General features: G+C 38.6%; 1 protein-coding gene across 1 annotated transcript in view; it reads right to left on the bottom strand.

Annotated features, from left to right (window-relative positions):
* prkchb (protein kinase C, eta, b) overlaps positions 1 to 19795 on the bottom strand; it is a 35907-nt gene extending 16112 nt beyond the window's left edge. Inside the window, exons 1-8 of the mRNA XM_052095570.1 lie at positions 18943 to 19795; positions 5139 to 5202; positions 2962 to 3121; positions 2806 to 2840; positions 2548 to 2627; positions 2241 to 2370; positions 2008 to 2141; positions 110 to 250 (exon numbers count right to left, since the gene is read on the bottom strand). Of these exons, the coding sequence (XP_051951530.1) occupies positions 110 to 250; positions 2008 to 2141; positions 2241 to 2370; positions 2548 to 2627; positions 2806 to 2840; positions 2962 to 3121; positions 5139 to 5202; positions 18943 to 19284 (1086 nt within the window). The 5' untranslated portion in view covers positions 19285 to 19795. The remainder of the gene's footprint in view (positions 1 to 109; positions 251 to 2007; positions 2142 to 2240; positions 2371 to 2547; positions 2628 to 2805; positions 2841 to 2961; positions 3122 to 5138; positions 5203 to 18942) is intronic.
* Positions 19796 to 20384: the final 589 nt, after the last annotated feature.

Here is a 20384-nt window from a genome sequence, read left to right as displayed (position 1 = left end):
AAAGTTCTGTAGACTTGCTAACACACAACACTTGCTGTTTATCAAATAGTAGTACAGGTAAGTAGCATTTATGAAATATAGCAACATGGGTGATACCATTGTGTCTCACCTTGCCAAAGCTGCCTTTCCCCAGCACCTGCAAGAAACTGAAGTCCTTCAGACCTACTTTAACAGTCTCTTCCTCAACCTCCTTAATCATTGGTGGTATCTTTTTAATAGAGTCTCGATGATTTGGTTTGGTACTGTGCATCTGTGAAAAGATATGGAGAAATGTACCCAAACACAAATTTGCACACATAAAAATGTAGGCTATTCTTAAAAAGAATGATCAATATATTTACAGTACATATACAGTTGAAGTCAGAGGTTTACATACATCTTAGCCAAATCCATTTAAACTCAGTTTTACACAATTCCTGACATTTAATCATAGAAAACATTCCCTGTCAGAGGTCAGTTAGGATCACTACTTAATTTAAGAATGTGAAATGTTAGAATAATAGTAGAGAGAATGATTTATTTCAGCTTTTATTTCTTTTATCACATTCCCAATGGGTCAGAAGTTTACGTACACTATTTTTAGTATTTAGTAGCATTGCCTTTATATTGTTTAACTTGAGTCAAATATTTTGGGTAGCCATCCACAATCTTCTCACAATGTAATTTTTGCCCATTCCTCCAGAGAGAACTGGTGTAACTGAGTCAGGTTTGAAGGCCTCCTTCCTCGCTTTTTCAGATCTGCGCACAAAATCGGATTAAGGTCAGGGCTTTGTGATGGACACCTTGACTTTATTGTCCTTAAGCCATTTTGGCACAAATTTGGAGGTATGCTTGGGGTCATTGTCTATTTGGAAAACCCATTTGTGATCGAGCTATAACTTCCTGGCTGGAGTACTGGTATGGGCTGCTATAATATTAAGGATGAGGTAGTTGGACCTTTTCGAGTAGAAGATGGACTGAAACTCAACTCTCAAACATACTGCCAGTTTCTGGAAAGTACTTTCTTCAAGCAGTGGTACAGGAAGAAGTCCTCGGCATTCAAGAAGGCAACGATATTTATGAAGGACAATGCTCCATCACATGCATCCAAGTACTCCACTGCTTGGCTAGCCAGCAAGGGCCTCAAAGATACCCAAATAATGACTTGGCCCCCTTCCTCACCTGAATTACATCCTACTGAGAACTTGTGGGCCCTTCTTAAATGTGAGATTTACATTGAGGGAAGACAATACACCTCTTTGAACAGCATTTGAGAGGCTGTGGTTGCTGCTTCAGCTCCATGGATGGAAGGCTCATGGCAGTTGGCTATATTGGTCAGTGAGTATTTTAGAAAGGTCAGAAATGTTATTTAATTGTCATTTTGTGTTTCTTACTTAGTGTTGCACCTACTCTAAAATTGAGAATAAACAATTGAGTTGGGAGAAATTATTTTTGTAAATATTTAGTTGCCTAATTATTGTGCACACATATATTCCACTGAGAAAGACAAAACTCACTTTTTCTGTGTTAAACATTCAGGTTTGAGGTTCAATAACATTTTGGATTGAATGAGAGCATTATGTTTGTTCAACAATAAAATGAATCCTAAGGAATACAATTTGCCTAATAATTGGGGACTAAGTGTATGTAGATAGATAGATAGATAGATAGATAGATAGATAGATAGATAGATAGATAGATACACACACTCAGTTGTAAACCTATTTTTCATGCTATTATGTAATCAGCCAATCATGTGGCAGTAGTGCAATGCATAAAATCATGCAGATATGGGCCAGGAGCTAATGTTCCATCAGCATTGTAATGAGCAGAATAGCATCTCAGAATGCACAACATTTCTGCCTTTTGGCGGATGGGCTACAACAGTAGATGACTACGTGAGGAACTTTTTTAGGACCATAGTTTTCCTAATAAAGTGCTAAGTGAATGTATATACATACATACATATATATATATATATATATATATAAGTACACATTCCCTTTGAGACAATTCTTATGAAGTTACCTGAGACTTTCGTTTGGAGAGCCTGCCTGCTTGCAAACCAATCTCAGCCAATTTGCTGGCCAGCTCTGCACTGTTCACCCCACAGTTTGGTGCAACATTCTGTTCACAACGTTTGTGAATGTTCATCTTGCAACCTAAATAAACCACACAAACACAGGTGAAAATAACAGTCTATAAACACAAAGCAGTGGTGTTGCATGTATACCAAACAATTCAGGGAAATATATGCTTACTCTTGCATTGGAGTCCCTGTCTCACAATCCCATAAAGGAGAGATCCGCAGTGGTTACAGTATGTGGGAACTCTGTAGTTGTGCTCTCGGAACTGGTGGGGTATGTTAATGCTGAAGCCCTGACTTGTACTCTGTGGAAATGGGAGTAAGTGGACAATTGGACCAACAGCATCATTTTGTTATAACAAACAAACAAACATTATGGAATTGGTAACACTTTACAATAAGGTTCCATTGTTAACATTAGTTAACCTGAACTAACAATTAACAATGCTTTTCAGCATTTATTAATTACCATGGAATCTTACCTCTTTTGAAGTTTCCTTCATACGTTGACACTCAGTTACAACCAAATCATGGCACTTCTTATGGACCACACATGTACACACTAATGAGTAATGACACAAAAAAGAAGCAAATTTGTGTAAGTGTGAATGTTTACATTTTCTATTTAGTTTATGTGCTAAAAGAATTACAGAGTGCCTATTTGCACTAAGTGAAGATAGCACTGGCCATATAGCGCAGCTATTTTATATATATATTCTGCCACTGCAAAACTTACTCACCTTGACATTGATATCCTTGCTTTCCAAATACACCCCTGGGAAAAATGAAAGTTAAATATTCAGAGAAGTTATAACCACATACCAGATAATGAACGAGGCAGACTTTTTTAGTTTGACTGTATGTGCATTAAGGCAAGCTCTCTGTGTAAGCCTCACCAGATGAAGTTTTTGCAATGACAGCAAAAAGTAGGCTGGGGAAGGAAAGTTGCCATAAACTTATGTCCATTGACTTGATGGATCTTTCTTCTTTTCAAAGCTTTTTGCCGCTTTCTAGTAAACCGTTTATGGTTCTTCAATCGATTTTCTACAGCTTCATCTGAAATTCATGGCAACACACTGTTACAATGTTTGTCAGGTAACCTAAAAATTGTGCTTTATGTGTTAACATCTAAATGTATTGTTTTTAGTAATAAAAAAACAAAAATAAAATCTTATTTAATATAAAGTAAACAACCTAATTACAGGTGAAACTCGAAAAATTAGAATATCGTGCAAAAGTTCATTAATTTCAGTAATTCAACTTAAAAGGTGAAACTAATATATTATATAGACTCATTACAAGCAAAGTAAGATATTTCAAGCCTTTATTTGATATAATTTTGATGATTATGGCTTACAGCTTATGAAAACCCCAAATTCAGAATCTCAGAAAATTAGAATATTACATGAAATCAATAAAAAAAAAGGATTTTAAATACAGAAATGTCGGCCCTCTGAAAAGTATAATCATGCATATGTACTCAGTACTTGGTTTGGGCCCCTTTTGCATTAATTACTGCCTCAATGCGGCGTGGCATGGATGCTATCAGCCTGTGGCACTGCTGAGGTGTTATGGATGACCAAGATGCTTCAATAGCGGCCTTCAGCTCTTCTGCATTGTTTGGTCTCATGTCTCTCATCTTTCTCATGGCAATGCCCCATAGATTCTCTATGGGGTTCAGGTCAGGCGAGTTTGCTGGCCAATCAAGCACAGTAATACCATGGTCATTGAACCAGGTTTTGGTACTTTTGGCAGTGTGGGCAGGTGCCAAGTCCTGCTGGAAAATGAAGTCAGCATCTCATTAAAGCTTGTCTGCTGAAGGAAGCATGAAGTGCTCTAAAATGTCCCGGTAGATGGCTGCGTTGACTCTGGACTTAATAAAGCACAGTGGACCAACACCAGCCGATGACATGGCTCCCCAAACCAACACAGACTGTGGAAACTTCACACTGGACTTCAAGCATCTTGGATTGTGTGCCTCTCCATTCTTCCTCCAGACTCTGGGACCTTGGTTTCCAAATGAGATGCAAAATTTGCTCTCATCAGAAAAGAGGACTTTGGACCACTGAGCAACAGACCAGTTCTTTTTTTCTTTAGCCCAGGTAAGACGCTTCTGACGTTGTTTGTTGTTAAGGAGCGGCTTGACAAGAGGAATACGACATTTGAAGCCCATGTCCAGGACCCGTCTGTGTGTGGTGGCTCTTGATGCAGTAACTCCAGCCTTAGTCCACTCCTTGTGAAGCTCCCCCACACATTTGAATGGCCTTTTCCTGACAATCCTCTCCCAGCTACGGTCATCCCTGCTGCTTGTGCACCTTTTTCTTCCACACTTTTCCCTTCCACTTAACTTTCTATTAATGTGCTTTGATACAGCACTTTGAGAACATCCAACTTCTTTTGCAATTACCTTTTGAGGCTTTCCCTCCTTGTGGAGGGTGTCAATGATGGTTTTCTGCACAGCTGTCAGGTCAGCAGTCTTCCCCATGATTGTGAATTCAACTGAACCAGACTGAGAGACCATTTAACGGCTCAGGAACCCTTTGCAGGTGTTTAGCTGATTAGTGTGTGACACTTTGAGCCTACCATACTGAACCTTTTCACAATATTCTAATTTTCTGAGATTCTGAATTTGGGGTTTTCATAAGCTGTAAGCCAAAATCATAAAAATTATATCAAATAAAGGCTTGAAATATCTTACTTTGCTTGTAATGAGTCTATATAATATATTAGTTTCACCTTTTAAGTTGAATTACTGAAATGAATGAACTTTTGCACGATATTCTAATTTTTCGAGTTTCACCTGTACACTAGGTTACACCAACGAAAGGAATTTTAATGATCAAATCAGGTAGAATTAGTTTCTTCAGGTAAAACTGCACATTTTCACTTTTACAGGAGGCTGCACTCGAAAAGCACAGTTGAACTGTTAAAACAAATGAAGCATAAAGTTCATGTGTTACCTGTTAACACAGTAACACCAAGAGTTCAGTGTTGAAGGCCAGTGTTGCAATAGGGAAATTAATAAAGGACAAAATCTGAATAAACTAATAATAGCACATGAAAAACAGCTTACCATCTGTAAAGGAGCCAGTGAGAGAGATTGAGATATACACACTGCCCTCTGGTTCCAGATTCACCTGGAAGAGGAGACACACAGTGAGTTATTACTTAACAATTTTAATTATAGCTATTAACGTTATAAATACCTAGCTGGGAACATTTAAAAAAGTTATTCTTTTAAATAATCAAACTTATTAACCACATAATTAAATATATAATTTTGTAAATATTTTATGCAGTACGGTCTATTATTTTTACACAATCACTGCTTAACTAATCAGGTGTTCATTTGCAATTTTTAATTTACAAAAATGTATCTGTGGCTGGTGCAAGCTTGTAAGGATTAACCGGGTGACCACTAGGGGTCGTGCCTTCTCCAACAGTACATAGATTATGCCCTACTTCTAAGTTCCTCCCCCTACACAGTGGGATAGTGCTCCAGTTCCCATGCGGCTCTCAAGGCTTCCTCCTGAGAGATTCAGAAAACAGAGGTCCCAATGGTCCCCAAATCGGTGGTCCAGCTGACCATGCCTGCCACAGTCAACGAGCCAGCGCCTGAAGCCTCGCCCATCCCAGAGCCAGTGCCTGAAGCCTTGTCCATCCCAGTGCCATGGGATGGACAAGGCTTGGGACATCCCAGTGCCATGGGATGGACAAGGCTTGGGACATCCCAGTGCCATGAAGGCTGTTCCCACATGCTATGTATGTTTATTGTTCATTTCATGACTTTTGTTTGTTTATGGGTTTTATAGTTCTTTTTCATGGTCTTTGTTCATTGGTCCTTGTGTTCATTAGTGTCAAGTGTCACTCGTTAGTTCTCTGTGAATTTCATCCATGTGTTTTCCTCTGTTCATTGTCAAGTCAATTTTATTTGTATAGCGTCTTTCACAACACACATCGTTTCAAAGCAGCTTTACAGAAGATCAGGCATTAACAGACAATAAAATTAATGTCTTTAATGTTGATGAATCATCATTGTGTAATTAGATAAAATACGATTGTTTATCGTGGTTAAAAATAAGTAATTATTTTTAAACATTGTTGGTTCTTGTTCTGTTAATTCAATCATCTAATGTACTTTGTGATCTAGTTTTCCATTGTCTCTAGTGTTCTGTGTTTCTTTTTGAGTTTTTAATAAAAAAAACCTGCAATTTGATACTGCCTTCTCCAGTCTGCCATCATTACAAAGCTTCAGGGTCAGTGAAGACTATACAAAAATATTCTGCCAGTAGGCCTATTGCAAGTGTCCAACAGAACGATGGAAGCACTTACATAGAGAACATGTGCTTAAATTCACTGATCAAGCAGATATCTGCTCCCAAACTGTTGACATTAGTGCAGCAAAACAATACTGTGGTGCGGGTTACAGCACCCTTTGGTGTCAGAGAGGAAGACGAGAAGGGTTGTAGAAAAAGAGAAAGGTGGGAAGATGAGCCAACAGAGACAATTTCCCTCTTAATTATAACATCCCCATTTCATCTGAATTTTATTTTCTATTAATTTGAATAGTAAGGCTAGACAATAAGGCTACAAATATTATATCTAGATATTTTTCAGCCTATTGATTATATCTGACATATTTGAGCAATAAGGCATTAGAGGCCTACTATATTGTAAATAAACTCACAGCTGAAGGGCCTTGTTAGGCACGAAGTGAAGCGGAGTACCTGCAACCCATTCAGCCGTAACTATATTAACAATATGGCACAACCTCAAGTAACTTATTGCTTTTCTAAAACAGTTATCACATAATAAAAATATTAAGGAAACAAATGTTCATTAACATTTTATATTTTAGACGTAAAATCATTAAATCCCATTCTTCCACCAGAAAATATACTCCCTGGCAGTAAACAGTAATAATGATTAAAAACAGAAGTTCTGTGAAGAGGGCAGAGCAGTGCTCTATCATGAAAAAAGCACAGCTGTTGACCAATCAGCATTAAGGATCGGCTCTATCCATTTTGTGAATTTCAATATAATTTTTTTATCTCTGAAATGGTTTGTTTTATTTTATTAGAGAAACCATAATTGTATTCATACAGCCATTGTAGCCAAGATGATTAATTATATTAAAGGCATTATATAAAACCTTTATTTAAAAACAATGAAGGCATGTTTCCCACAGGTTTTCACAAAGTGAACACAAGAGAGAATTAATAATTTTCTTTGATATGCACTTTTATATTTATGTACAATGATACATAGTATTATAATAAAAAGCAATATTTACATTTGTACAAAAATAAATGTATAAAGAGGTGTGCAAAATCTACTTGACTTTTTTGGAACCCAGTTGAATACTAAATATTACTGTGGTGCCCATTTAAGTGTCTTATAATACAGATTTTTCATTATATAAAATAAATCTAATCCTCAAAATAATACAGTATATATATATATATAATTTATTTCTGTCCTGTTTACTTCACATTCACCTAGAGCTTTTATTTTGACACTGAATCTGCATCGTCAGTGTAACGAACCAGACTGAGAGGCAGATGTAGGATCCATATGCAGATTTAATAGCGATCAAGCTGGCAAAAGGTCAACACCAGAAAACAGTCCAGCAAGGCAGACAAATCCAAAATGGAGAACGGAGGCAAAATCCACAATAAACAGGCACAGGTCAAAAATCCAAACAGGAATAAATGCTCAGAATAGTAGACTAAGAAAGAACTGGCAAGACTTCGCACAGACTGGTAGAACCCCAGGGCTTAAATACACCGATAATGAGCTATAATGAACAGTCCCATAGCCCTCCCAGTCCACTAAGTACTGAAGTTGAACCCCATGCCACCGAGATTTTAGGAGAGTTTACTCGAAATGCAATGTCTTCATTAACGTCCAGAGATGGTGGTGGAGGACTGTGGGAGAGATTTCCAGGTGACTCAACCAGGGGTTTGAGGGGGGAGACATGGAAAGTGGGAGAAATACGATAGTCAGGCAGTAGTTGGAGCTTGTAATAAACTGGGTTAATTTGTTTGATAACTTTGAACGGACCCACATACCTGGGTGAAAGCTTCTTGCAAGGTAGGCATAGGTGGAGGTCCCGAGTAGATAACCACACACGCTGGCCTGGTTGGAGAGTAGGAAAAGGTCTACAGTGTCGGCCTGCTTGTGATTCTGCAGCCCTTTGAAGGTGAACATGAGCGGATTCCCAAACCTGGTCACTTCGCTGCATTCAATGTTGGACAGAGGGCAATTCTGTGGGTTCTCCTGACCAAGGGAAGAGGGGTGGTTCATAGCCTAGCATGCACTGAAAAGGAGTCATACCAGTTGAGGAATTATGTAAGGAGTTCTGTGCATATTCAGCTCAGGGGAGAAACAGACACCAATCATACTAGTTAATGAGACAGAAGCTGCGAAGGAAGCGGCTCACCTCCTGATTTAGACGTCATGTCTGGGCATAAGATTGTGGATTGCTGATGTTGACATTGAGGAGTCTGCAGAATTCTCTCCACACCCTTGATGTAAACTGTGGACCCCGATCAGAGACAATGTCCTCAGGCAGGGCACAGAATTTAAATACATGATGAAAGAGGGCCTCTGCCATCTCTAGAGCAGAGGACAAATTTGGGAGAGGAATGAGGCGGCATGCCTTTGAGAACCGGTCCACAGTCACCATAATGGTGGTGTTACATTGTGAGGGAGGTAAATCTGTGAAGAAGTCAACTGCTATGTGTGACCAGGGTCGTTGAAGGACAAGTAGAAGGTGAAGAAGTCCTGTGGGGAGAAGCCTAGAAGACTTCGGCTTTAGAGTTTTTAAAGCCAGGACGTTAGGTAACTGAGAAGTTGAATCTTGAGAAGAGGCCAGCAGGCCTATCTTGAATTTGTCCTTATGGCAGACTTTAGATACTCAAGATTGCGGTGGTCAGTCAAGAGAGTAAAGGGATGGTTTGTGCCCTCTAACCAGTGCCGCCAGTCCTCCAGAGCAGCTTTCATTATCAAGAGTTCACGGTTTCCCACATCATAATTTTGTTCTGCTGGAGCTAGTTTGTGAATAGAAAGCGCATGGATACATTTTAGCAGGATTACCATGACGCTGGGAAAGAACTGCTCCGATGCCAATATTTGAGGCATCAACTTCAACAATAAAGGGCAGTGAAGGATCAGGGTGTTGGGAGTATGGGGGCCGTAATGAAGTGATATTTAAGTGATTGAAATGCAGAGGTGGCTTAGGAAGTCCAGACAAGAGCTTTTGGTTTGCCTTTGAGAAGAGAGGTGAGTGGGGCTGCGATGGAACTGAAGTTGCGAATAAATCTTCTATAGAAGTTTGCAAAGCCCAGAAACCTTTGGTGTTCCTTAACTGTGTTGGGATGGGGCCAGTTTCTGACACCTTCGACTTTGGCATTGTCCAGATGTGCCCCTTCTGGACTGATCACGTACCCCAGGAATGTAGTAGTGGACACATGAAACTCACATTTCTCAGCGTTGCGAAGCAAGACTTCCCATATTTCTTTCCTATGGACTTCCAGAGATGGGGAATATATGAGGACATCAATGTAAACAATGAAAAAGTGATTCAACAAGTCTCTGAAGATTTCATTCATAAAAGCTTGAAATACTGATGGCAAGCTAGATTGGCCTTAAGGCATGACACAGTATTCAAAGTGACCCGATTGTGTGATGAAGACAGTCTTCCATTCATCTCCCTCTTTGAAACGAATGAGGTTATATGCATGACGCAAGTCCAAATTGGTGAATAATTTAGCCTCTCGTAGTTATTCTAGGGCAGCAGCAACCAGAGGAAGAGGATAGGGGAACTTGATGATTGGATTTAGTCCACGGTAATCAATGCAAGGATGGAGAAGTGGGAGGATGAATATACCCACAGCGAAGGGCTTCCTCTATATACTCCTCTATGGCCTTAGTCTCAGGGTTGGATAAGGGGTATATGCAGCTTTTATGTGGCATGGTGCCCGGAAGGAAGTCATTTGCACAGTCAACCGAGCGATGAGGTGGTAATTGGGTGGCTTTGGTCTAGCTGAATACAGAGAGAAGATAGTGGTAGCATGCAGGAATGGATGAGGGTTCTGGTACTGGGGTGACTTTAGTGATGTGGAGTTCTACGGGTAGAATGGTTCTGAGGCATGAGGATAAACAGGATGCTCCTCACTTAGTAATATCTACATTAACACAGGAAATTTGTGGATCATGTTTAGCTAACCAAGGGTAACCAGAACGACAGGATTGGAGGGGGTGTTGGTGACCAAAAATTAAAGCTGTTCTTGATGTAGGCTTCCTACTTGCAGAGAGACAGGTTGTGTTAAGAGTTGAGTGGTGCCCGTGTACAGTGGTCATCCATCTAGCGCTGTAACAGACACTGAAGGTACACAAGGAATTGTCACTATGGAGAGTAGTTCACAAATGTGAGAATCAATGAAATTTTGCTTTGCAGCAAATTATCAATCTTAATGAGAGTGAGATGAATTGATCTAGGGAGAGTTTATCATCTCATCTGGCCATTTTGGTCTGTAGTTGGTGAGATAATCCATTACGGTATGTAGTCTTTAAAGGTGCATCTGGCCAACCACTCTGAGTGGTAAGTGTGTGGAAGGTGAGGGCATAATATGTTGTGGTGTCACCACCTTCTGTGAACTCTCCTCCACTGGAGTCTGAAAAACACTCTTAAATTGTGATGTGAACAAATCAAACGAATCTCAAATCTCAAGATTCTGATTTCACACTGCCGTTGCCCACTCTAATGCTCTGCCAATGAGTAGTGATGTAATGAAACCCACTTTTAAGGCTTCGGTGGGGAAATTGGAAGGGCATTGGGCAATATACATGGCTCTTTGCAGCAGAAAACCCTCACACTGACCTGGAGTGCCATATAATATTTCTGGAAGAACCAATTGAGGAGGACAAGAGTACTGCATCTGTGAAGGGGTGGTAGGTGATACAGGTTGTGGAGTCGCCGAGGCAGCATTATCATTCTGCCCTGAAGGTCTACTGGGAGAAGCAGCATACTTCTTCCATAGCAGTAGAGCATTGTTCTAGCCGATGGTGGTGGGAGGCTAGTAGTTCCGATGGAACATTGAATGCCTTATGTAAAGACAGATCTGCTAGATCCATTGGAGGTGAAGTCTTCTGTAACGAACCAGACTGAGAGGCAGACGTAGGATCCATATGCAGATTTAATAGAGTGATCAAGCAGGTAAAAGGTCAAAACCAGAAAAAAGTCCTGCAAGGCAGACAAATCCAAAATGGAGAACACAGTGGCAAAATCCACAATAAACAGGCACAGGTGGTGAAAGAAAGAAAGAAAGAAAAGGAAAGAAAAGAAGGAAAGAAGGAAAGAAGGAAAGAAGGAAAGAAGGAAAGAAGGAAAGAAGGAAAGAAGAAATCCAAACAGGAATAAACGCTAAGAACTGCAGACTACGAAAGAACTGGCAAGACTTCACACAAAATGGTAGAACCCCAGAGCTTAAATACACAGATAATGAGCAATAATGAACAGGTGTGAGAGATAATGGCAGGAGGCAATGCATGATTGGAGTTGTAGTCCAGTGAAGGATTAGTATTCAGGGGATGAGGATTGTTTGAATTTGCTAGCTGAAGAGACAGCAGATTATGTGACAGTCAGTGTGTATTTGCCAGTTTACAATGAATCGCATCTGGTGAAATGCTGTCATCTGTTATACTGTGCAGAGTTTCTAGATTTGTATAATAACTTGCATGCTTGAATCTGCAGTACATTTCTTTCAAAATTGTGTGCATAGGATAGCAACAGTGTGGGGGTTTCTCAACGCTAAGAACACATTCTTGTGTTCTTGTGAAAATCTGTCTTGCCTAACTACCTAGAAAGAGTGAACTTAGAAGACATAATGACGTAAAACACACCCATGTGAGTTTTGAGATGTGCTGCAATATGTAGATTCAACAACCTCTTAACTGTTTTATTTTTTTAAATAAACGTACACATAAACGTAAGAGCGCAAAAAGAACAGACATTGAGAAACAGAAGCATCTGTCTATAATCGCAGTCTTTTGGTGTTTAAAAATCCCATATGACCACATTGCCATATTGATGATATTTTGATTCATTGTGCAGCTCTGAATAACCGAGAAATTAGTCTGAAACTGATGCTCTTTATGAAACTTAATGGCCAAATAAAAAGCACATTAAAATCATGATAGCATTATTCAAGATATAGCTTAATTTTATATTGTCAGCAAAATCATCATGATTATGTTTATATTCAATATATATATTACCCAAACTTATTGTATAGGCTAATTTACATGATAAGTAGTAGACTTATATAATTAGATTATAATTAAATATAAACACATTTTTAAATGAAAGTATAATGGTCACATTGTATAAAGCTGACTCAACCTTAACTGTATTAAATTGTATGAAGTGTAATTTTGTGATTGTCCAACAAGTGTTTGCTTAAGTCTACATCCAATCTATGTTACGATGCTTTTAAAGAGGTCATGCGATTGTGGTGATGTGGGCATTGGCGAGCAACATCGGTGGAGAGCAAGGCCAGGAGAGGAAGAATGGTAAGGATTGACACCTGTGGGAAATTATCTCTAAAAACTGTTCTGTGTTACAGTGAGAGCTGGAGAGGTAGGGAGGAGAGAGACAAACACAGGAGAGTGTGTGATCATTTACATTGTGCTAAAAAAAAAAAAAGCAAAATGTTTTGTGTTAAGCTGAAACGCAGAATTATTTTTTTTAACGTGGACTGTTCACCTGGCCCCCGCTTCCTCTTCCAGTGTAGCAAGAGATCTGTCACAGTGGTGCCGAAACCCAGGATTAGGAGGAAGAAACACCATCATGGAGTCCTCACCATTATCCAAAGTCATCAAGCCTCTTGCCGGCAAACCTCCATCCACCAATGCTTTCTTCAATCCAAAGCTTTTGAATACGAGCCGGCGGTTGAAGGTAAGTTGTGTGCACAGGGATATTCAAATGTACCCTTTAGTGATGGTCATTATTACATTTCGGGGACAAAAGCATAGAGTCAAGGAGGCTGCGGTTAGTCCCAGACTCCCATCCACTAATTTTGGCTATGAATTGGCCGGAATTTACAACTTTATTGAAGGGAATTTATATGGATGGGTCCTATAACTAAACGTATCGGTGAGTGGTATGCAATTCGCTGGCTGGGGAGGCGGTGCTGGGGCCGTTTACGTCAGGATGACACCGTGGCTTCCCTGCTCTTAGAGAATAACCAGCAGGGGATTTCCCTCTGGAGCAGACACGAGATGAGACACTTAGGCATGCATTTGACTCTCATACCGTATTTTTTATTATTAAGTATCGGTTGTATCAATTGATGCAGGACACTCAGACAAAGGAGGATACAACCCCCTCATTAATCCCAAAGAGCCGTCGGGAAATGCTTTTCCAGACGGCTCATCGTAATCTGATGGCGGGTCACTTAGGGAAGGAAAAAACACTAAACTGTCTGATGCCCCATTTCTATTGGCCAGGCATACATGGGGATGTTTGCAGGTGTGTGAGGCATGCTGTTTATGTCAGCTGGTGAATCCCATGGCCAGCCCAAAAGCATAATTGTGCCCCCTTCCATTGATCAAGTTCACCTTCGAAAAAAAATGCACTGGACATTATCAGGCCATTAAAGCGGATGGCATGCGGGCATCGCTTTGTGTTGTTCTGGTGGACTACGCAACGCAATATCCAGAAGCAGTGCCTCTGTGTACCATCTTAGCACGAAGTGTTGCAGAGGCACTCTTCAGAATAATCCCAACGTCCTATGGGAAAATTGGGAGGGGGTCTTCAAACAGCAAAAACTAAATTCAATATGTTCTTGACCTGAGAGAAAAACTCCACACACTGGTCCATATATCAAGCTCTAACCCTTTCAGGTCACACGGCGAGTTGGGGAAATCATTCATAATGTTAAACAAATGGATAGAGGCAGAGCATGTCAGATTTACCTCCTAAAACAGTGGAGAGAGGCGTCCCCGAGGCTTTGGGGACGGTGGTTCCGGAGAGGGAGGAGCTCGGACCGGAGGTGAACTTAAAAGCCATTGATCGAGTCAACCTGGCCAATTGTGGAGACCACCTCTCACATCATAAGTCTTGTTCTCGCCTCTTCCCGGTCATACGAATCTCATAGTTTTCCCTGAGGTCCACTTATAAAGTTTTTTACACCAACAACAGTCAGAATTTTGTTATATACAATCATTTTAAACCCTGTCTCTGACTAAAACCTCTGACTAAAAGTTTTTGGCTCTCTTCCCCTTTAAGACTTCAAAGTGAATGCCCACTGTTATGATTGGCTAACATTGAACAACCCCTCGAATACAGCCATATATGCATATTTGAAACTCAATCAGAATATAGAATTAACCTGCTCCACAAAAACAAAACAAAAATATTTTGGGGTTTACACACAACGCACATCCAGCACGAAATAACAATAGCAAAGAAGTCAGTAAAACATTGCATCTAAATGAGTCGAACTGTTTACTTAAATCTGCATTATGTAACTGTGCTCTCTAGCGACATCTGTGGTTGAAACTTAAAATTGCAAACAATTTGCAGAAGAACTCATTATGTCAGTTGTGTTGTGGCATTGCTCTTCTGGTGGATGAATCCTCCAATTTGAGCTTACCTTGACACTGCCTGTGTGTGATCATGACTGGAGCCAGAGTCATAATGTGCTATTTTCATGTTGATATTATGTTATTAAATTAAATATTTGAAACGGAAATATTTCTTGCTTTGACTAATATAATCAACACTCTAAGTTACATATTTGAATGAATTTTACACTTAAATCGCATTTCTGACACTACACTCAAAGCACTTTTAAATATAGAACAGGAGACTCTCCTCAGCCACCACCAGTAGACCTTAATAAAGATTTTCAAGTGTATTATCTACTATTAATGGTTTAATTGTACTAAACTTTCAATTTAAGAGGTTAAACTCATGATATGGCTGATATGAGTTCAAAAGAAAACATCCTTTTTTTATACCATATTGTCCAGCCTCAGTTACTGCAATTTCATGTCTACACAATGCACACAATAAAACCCTAAAAATAAGAATTCAATAATGATGGTGATAAAATATACTTAATTAAATGTAAAAATAATATGCTTAAATATGCAATAAATAAGAAGTATAAGAAGTAGTAGTATAAGAATTCATATATATTAAATGTGTGACAGAAACTTAACCGGACAATGTAGACACATCGCGATCGTTTAACACACGAGTAATGTTCGATTCATAAATGCATGACAAGCAATATAAGCTTCAACAACCATACCAGAAAACATATCCAAGCATTATAGCAGGTAAACAACTTCACCAGACGGATAACAGATAAACATCCATCTAGACTGCAATGATGCTGTCCTTAACTGTGTGAGTGTTGCTGGACTGAGTTGAACAGCGTAGTTTCTCCAGCCGAAACATGAGACAGCCGGCACTTCTTTCCTGTGTGTGCTGACATGACGTAATGACGCAAGGTTGAATGTCATAAGCCAGCAATTTCGCGGCAAATTGAATCTGACAGCTCAAAATACAAATAATTTTTGTAGGCTTACGGTAAGGTAAGGACATTATTTTGAATGCTGATTGTTGATGTACTCAATCAGTAATGGCAATTTGTTCATTTTTAACCAAAAATTATTACATAGTGCAGCTTTAAGCCTAGCTGCATCATAAATATCAAACAGTCTTCATCAGATGAGATGTTTATGAATGAAACTGGTAACTTATGGTGTTGTGGTCAGGTCCAATAGTGTTTTTAACTGCCCTTAATCTTTAAATTACAGTTCCTTTGTTTCCAAGCAATCCACGCTGTAAAGCATGGATATAACCCACGGTGGCAACAGTGAAATGGAGCAGAACGAGACATGTTGAACTTGTTCCGCTCTTTAAACGTGGTGCACATCACTGGAATGCATCAAATTGACCCAAGACATCCATTTAGTGCATGTTTGCATAGACCAACAATCAAAAATAGTGAAACTGGGCCTAAGAATGCATCCAGGATGTGTTTATGTTTAAAACAACAAGAATAGCTGAATTCAAATGAAACAGAATAGGGGTCTCCTTTTAACTTGACATAAAGCCTTTTAAAAGCAGTGTGAGATGCATAACAACACAGCCAAAGACATCTTTCTAGTACACGTCCTGTGGAGGTGTCCTGCGTAGGTCCCTTTTGATGTGCAAGAATAATAGGCCTATCTGTCCTGCTCTCCCTCATGACATGACCCCATTAAGCGCTCTACAGTGTCCCACACCACTCGTAGATCTTTGATCTCCAATTTTCAAGTACTGGTACTTCATAAGTTATACACACTCGCAAAAGTGTCATTCCGTTGATGAGGGGGTTGGGGGTCTAGAGCATAAAGATAATTTGGGAGGGCAAAGCCCACCCCTGCACCCCACTAGATCGGTCCATGCATAAAATGAGGCCCTGACAAAGGACCCAAGAAAATATTTGAAAATAATAAAAAAACCCATCAGAATTTCATGTCCACTAAGCTGATAAACCTGATGTTCTATATGATACTATCAGCTAAATAGATTTTTTATCTTGAGTGGAAAGAAGAATGTGGTTACTTGAAAACCACGAGAGGTCACATAAGAACACTGATACTCTTATTATTTTCAGTATGAGTAATTGTTTTGTGTACAACAGAACATTAAATTAAACTTTGGCACATAAACTCAACAAAACGTCACGTCTCTGTGTATCTCGTTACATTGACCTTCTATCACGGTCTCATACACTATCTTGCAATCTCAGTCATTTTCTCAGCCTTTCAATTAGCTTGCACTGCAATGTGGGAGGAATTCCCGAAACAAGGAAATCAGGACAAGCTGGTTCTGGGAGTCAAGTCCATAGCACGCACCACAGAGCACAACAAGCACAGGTTAAAAAAAAAAAAACAGTTCATGTCAGTAAGACATTCCTTTTATGTTGAATAAACAACATGTATGTAATTCATAAGGAAAGCAAACATAACTAGTATTTCCTTGACAAATACTTTAGCTGCGAAGCCTATTAATGATAGCCGCACCAGCCACTCCAAAACATGTTTAAAAGCAGGCTTCGAAATCAAATGCCAAACCACAAACCTGTTAGGAAAATAATGTCAAGATACTTAAAGTCCTGGTGAAAAATATTGTATTAAACATGGGGGAACTTTAAATGTATAGGACATAAAATGAATGATTAATGGGAGATATAAGGGGAATTTTTTTAGCAACATGTCAAGAACAAAGTGAGAGAATCATACTTGCAAACTAGTTCCACTGACAATAATTCTCATCTGTGCCATTCATTGTGTTGTTATACATGTGTATTAGTAAGTCATTGCATAAAAAATGGTTATATTGAAAGATAATCCACAGGTCAAGTGTACTGTAATAAAATGTACATAACATAAATACACATAATCTTTCCTTACTGTTCTAATGAAGCATAAGTAAAGAATTATCTGCATATTTGCTGTACAATTAATGTAAATATAAGTGTAAAATGTACAGTAAAAGTGATTTAAAACTGAAGCCTACATATGCAGAATATGAATTACATATTCAACTCTTACACCAACCAGATGAGGCATTCACACTAAAAACGATTTTGTCAGGTAACCTAAAAAACATGTTTCACGTGGTAACATTTAAATTAACTGGTTTTATTCCAGTGAAAATGTTAATTTGATAAAATCAACCTGATAAACTATGTTATACCAACAAAAGTAACGTTTCTGGGTTAGATCAATTAGAAATAGATCCTCGAGGTAACAACGGCATATTACTATTTTTTTTTTTTTTTTGTTCTAAGCAAAAAGTTTTATAAATGTTTATGGATTTCTAATCCATGTGTAATTTTAAGCATGCTGTTTTCGAATTAAACACAATAACTTTATAGACCCGCACCATTATGGTGGGCTGTATTGCCAGCATCTTTAGAAAAAACAAACTCGGTAACACTTTACAATAATGTTTCATTTGTAAACATTAGTTAACATGAGCTAATAATGAACAATAGTTTTACAGCATGAACCTTGGTTAATGTTTATTTCAATATGTAGTAATAACTTTTGATTTAAAAAATGTATACATGTTAACATTAAAGCACTATGAACTGCATGAACTATGAACAATTATACTTTTGTTTACTAACATCAACAAAGATGAATTAATGCTATAAAATATATATTGTTTATTTTTAGTTCATGACTCCTAATGCATTAACTAATGTTAACAAATGGAACCATATTGTAAAGTGTTACCACAAACTGTATAATCAGATTTCCATATAGGCTACAAAATAAATAAATAAATAAATAAATAAATAAATAAAAAAAAATACATTTACAAAGGCCTTTACAAGCTAAGCCTGTTTGAAACTACACTTGAGTGCTTGGACTGAAGAAAATGCAAACATACAAAACCACACATCACAGTGCAACATTAAGCATAAGGCTGAGAGTTTTCGTGATGCATGATGGGGGGCATGTTTTTATTGTTAATTTTTTGCACAAGCTAGTTAATGCACAAATGAAAGAGACATGACCCTCAAACATGACCAGTGAGAGACATGCCTGAAATACAGCAGTAGGCTATAAGGAAAGAAACAAGGAGGTTCTTGTGGCATTGATGGTTTCCACATCTCTCATACGCATTTCAGTTTAATCTGCAAAGTTATCTCATACAGTAGGATACTGAATGTAAATGTCTAAAATAGCCTTTCATAACCAAAATAACACTTCTGCATTCATTTAAAAATCTATTAAACTCAGCAACACTACATAATGCCTTATGTATAACCATAATTCCATTCCATAGAGTAAAAACTCACCCATTCCTCAAATGTTTGTCTTGTGTTTGATGACTTTATTAACTCGTCAAGCTGGATTCTGTAATTGGCCACAAAATCATCATATCCTATTGGGGTGCTGTGAAAAACAGCCACTTCCAGTTCTTTGCCATTGGTGATGTATGGGCAGAATTCCTCATCGAATTTCGGTTTGTTTGTCTTCGAATGTGTAGCAGTCTGTCCAACTTTCACATTGTCTACTTTCACAACTATGTAAGGATCCAGCTGGACTTTCCTTTGTAAAGTGTGACGGGTTGAAGAAGTTGTTGGTTTCAAATCCACCGACTCCCCGATACGTAGCCTCAAGTATCCATTGAATTTCATATTGTACCTCCAATATTCAGTAGTCAAAAAATAGCAAATCTGTACAGTTTTTGAAAGTCATATATTAAATAAAGTATTATTTAAATGAACTAATAATAAAGGTCAAAACGACGATCCAGTTGAGATTTCAATTCAAGATAATTATGTGCTGCCCAAATATTGCTGAGCAAAATATTATGTTTCTACAAACGACGTGGAAACATCAAACAAGTCTCTACGCGTAGCGCAGTCAGTTAATAGTATTAAAACTAGAACAACCAAAAGCGGCAAACCACTGCTGAGTGCGAACTCCCGTCCTTTGAAAGAAACCATCAGTAGGACCCATTTTTCTCTTTCTCTCTGTGTTTGTTTAGTAGTATGAGCTGTGCATTTAAAGTACGCCGTCAGACTCGCATGATGAGTAGCCTACATGCCTCATTCAGTATCTATGCCGTCATCTTCAATAGAAAGTATTCAAACAATGCGACCTTCGCAAACACAAAGCTGGTGATTAGACACACCTGAGACTCTGCGCTTACCTTAGCAACGGAGAGCATGAAAATTAATTCATGCCGAATCAACTACATGTACGGGCAAGACTCCAGAATACGCCCAATGTAACAACGTTAAAGGGAGAGTACACCCCAAAAATAACGAACTGATCATTTTGTCATCCCAGATGTGGATGACTTTCTAGTTTCTTCTGCTTAACACAAACGAAGTGTTTTAGAATATTTTTTCTGCTATGTAGGTCCTCACAATGCAAGTGAATTGGTACCAACATTTCAAAGCTCCAAAAAGCACATAAAGGCAGCAAGAAAGTAATCCATACGACACCTGTGGTTAAATCTATATGATTAGAAGAAATATAATAGGTGTGGGTGAGAAACAGATCGACATTTAATCCCTTTTCTACTATAAATATCCACTTTCACTTTCACATTCTTCTTTTGTTTTTGGCAATTCGTATTTTTTGTGCATATTGCCACCTACTGGGCAGGGAGGATAATTTATAGTAAAAAAAAGTACTGTATATTGATCTGTTTCTCGCCCAAACCTATCAAATATCTTCTGAAAATATGGATTTAATTACTGGAGTCTTATTAATTACTTTTATGCTG

Source organism: Xyrauchen texanus, chromosome 28 (genome assembly GCF_025860055.1).
Source record: "Xyrauchen texanus isolate HMW12.3.18 chromosome 28, RBS_HiC_50CHRs, whole genome shotgun sequence".
NCBI lineage: Eukaryota > Metazoa > Chordata > Actinopteri > Cypriniformes > Catostomidae > Xyrauchen > Xyrauchen texanus.
The sequence above is the reverse complement of the archived record's forward strand: the minus strand, read 5'-3'. Positions and strand labels throughout refer to the sequence as shown.